Source organism: Octopus bimaculoides, chromosome 5 (assembly GCF_046866305.1).
Source record: "Octopus bimaculoides isolate indiv1 chromosome 5, ASM4686630v1, whole genome shotgun sequence".
Lineage (NCBI taxonomy): Eukaryota > Metazoa > Mollusca > Cephalopoda > Octopoda > Octopodidae > Octopus > Octopus bimaculoides.
In genome coordinates this window covers 64500984-64503700 of record NC_142932.1, presented here as the reverse complement: position 1 = coordinate 64503700, position 2717 = coordinate 64500984, and the positions used below count along the sequence as shown (strand labels likewise).

At 51.1% G+C, this 2717-nt stretch overlaps 1 protein-coding gene across 1 annotated transcript; it reads right to left on the bottom strand.

Moving 5' to 3' along the window:
- Positions 1-1438: 1438 nt before the first annotated feature.
- On the bottom strand, positions 1439-2197 carry LOC149135565 (uncharacterized). The gene has a single exon (XM_089351872.1). The coding sequence runs from the start codon at positions 2195-2197 to the stop codon at positions 1439-1441; it is 759 nt and encodes a 252-aa protein (XP_089207998.1).
- Positions 2198-2717: the final 520 nt, after the last annotated feature.

The window sequence follows — 2717 nt, the reverse complement described above, 5'->3', positions numbered from 1 at the left end:
TGCCTACTGCTGCTGTCTTCATCATCTTGCCCACTGCTGCTGGTTCCATCCTCTGAAGCATTGACAATCTTCCGCACATCCAAAACATGGCGTGGCATACCATCGACCGAGACGTTGTTCTTTGAATTGATGGAGGTTATAGTTCCTTTCCCCCATTGTGATGTACACCGTGCATTTGGGGGTTTTACCCAAAATTCTTCCCCGATCTGCACAAAGGTATGCTCTTCCTCTCCCCCGAGTCGCATTGATGCAATACACGGATGCCTCCACTCGTACCTGAATATTGCCCTGTGTGGAACCGACTCCTCAGCCTGTCCTGACCTGGGCGACATGTTGTACCAAAATACGGCCTCGATTGGCGAAATGTGGCCCCTCTCTGCCATGGTCTTGATGGTACGATGATGCCTTTCCACCACTCCATTTCCACTTGGCCGGTATGCCGCCCTGAAGAAGCGGCTGACCTGCCACCCGTCAAGCATTTCTTTCAGCACCTCCGAGAGAAATGCAGTGCCATTATCCAGCAGCAGCTCATACACGGGGCCTCGTTCCAGGAATATCCCATTTAATACTCCCGCGATTTCCTCTGCAGTCTCCGTCTTCATCTCCCTCCATATGACCATCCGCCCCAGTCCGCAGTCGACCATTGAGAGGTACGTCCCCTGCCGGTAGTGTGTTACGTCCACTGCCAGTCGTTTCCAGTTGTGGTCCACTGGATAACTTCCCGCCTCATGTACGCCCGGAGCAGGGTCAATAAACTGGCACCTGTCACAGCTGCTAACCACTCTCTGCACGCTCCGCCTCGTTACTTCGGAGTCGACTTTCCTGGCTAGGAACAATGTCCTGTCCACTCCCATGTGATGCAAGGTATGCAGTCTCCTCAACTCCGAGTCACTCAGACAGCATACTGCAGCCACAGCCTGCTCCGCATCCTCTGGCACCTGCAACCAGGCTCGCTTTACCCTGGTTAGGACGTCTGCCCTGTTCTTTTCGGAAGGCACAAAAATTACGCTCAACTTCGGATCGAACTCAGGGGTTCGCTCACGCAATATTCCCAATCGACGCTTTACCAGCATCTCCGCGGCCTCTTTGGTTCGCACCCTCCGCTCATTGGTGATGACTGCCGTCGCCCGACCAAGCACAGTGGCCGAATCGGTCCTAATTTCGATGGTGCGCAGACTCCACTTCAAGGCCAGGTTCACCCCCTTCAGCACGGCATCCAACTCCGCCACATTGATTGTTCCCTGCACCTCAATCTGCACGTCTGTAATGCCTTCACAGCGTACCTCTCTTCCGTCGACTGCCCTCACACTGCTTTCTCCACTCCACGTCTCTACCACTCCCGGAGTCATCAGGGTCGTTGTACAGCCTGTGTCCACGAGGGCTCGCAACATCTTCCCCTCCATCAGCACGTCAACAACGGGTAGCAACAAACGCGCCTCTATTGATCCAAAGGGATGACCACTGACGCAGTAGTCTCCCTTAGACCGTTTCCCTGCAGACATTCGCTGGCTATATGTCCCGTTTCTCGACAACGGTAGCAAATGACCTCAGGCTTGGGTAACTTGCAGTCTCGCACCATGTGCGGGCCCTGACACCGGAAACACTGTCCTTTGAACGGTCGCACACGTTCCTTGTTCGACCCCTCTCCGCTACTCCTTGATCGGCCACCTTTTGCTGTTGCAGTTGCTGCCAACGGCGTCGATCTACAACACGAAACTAACATGCGAGCCCTCGTTATTATATACACCATGGGCATGGCGTTCACGTCCGGCAGTTTCTGCAATTCGACCGACATGTGGTCAGGAAAACCAGTCACAAACGCCAACTTAACCGTCCGATCTAGCGATTCTCCCTCATACCCTGCCAGTTTAGCCAATCTCCTAAGTTCGTTGGCAAACACGTCGACTTGTTCGCCAGCCCACTTTGCTTTCCCCAGGCGAGCGTACGCTTCAAACATTCGTTCTGCGAAGGCCTCCATCAAGCGGATTTCTATTTTGTCCGCGCTAAGTTGGTCCCTCTCTTCCATCTCTAAAAATAGCGCCAACGCCGGACCATCTAAGTACAGTGGGAAAAAGCTTGCTAAGTCGCCTATCCCGTGGAGCTTCGCGACCAGCTTCATCTTTTTTAGCCACGCGACCACGTCCGTGTCACCGCAAAACGGTTTAATCACATCGTTCGAAATCCGGACTACACTCATAATTTTTTTTGTTATGGGCCGAAATAGCTTGTGGTGTGATGGAGGAAAAGGACAACAAGAAGCAAAAGGACAGAATGAAACGCTAGGACCTTACCTCGTCGACCGCGGCGGAGTAAACGATCGCTCCAGATCAAAATACGTCTTCCTCGTAAGCTCTCTGTCTTCTGACTGACGCCACGTGCTGGCATTCGACAGCGTGTGTCCGACTTCCGGTCTGGCCCTTCCGGTCTGGCCCTTCCGGTCTGGCTTCACATAGCTCATCACAGCCCATAACACAGAGGTATATTAATAGAAGTAGATGTAAAAGAAGGATAGAATATTGAGATAAAGTACAAGTATCGATATATCTTCAAAAAAATACTTATAGATTAAGAGATAAATGAATAAAACGTGGATTTAGGAGTATTTAGGGGAGATGAACAAAGGGTAGTTAGCATGGAATTTACTTCATAAACATACCTACGATAACAAAATAGACTGTATATACATATATACTTAAAACTCTATGAATATAACTTTA

Bases quoted from the DNA above. Each gene is read 5' to 3' on its own strand.
- LOC149135565 (XM_089351872.1), bottom strand. From the start codon at position 2,197: ATGAGTGTAGTCCGGATTTCGAACGATGTGATTAAACCGTTTTGCGGT.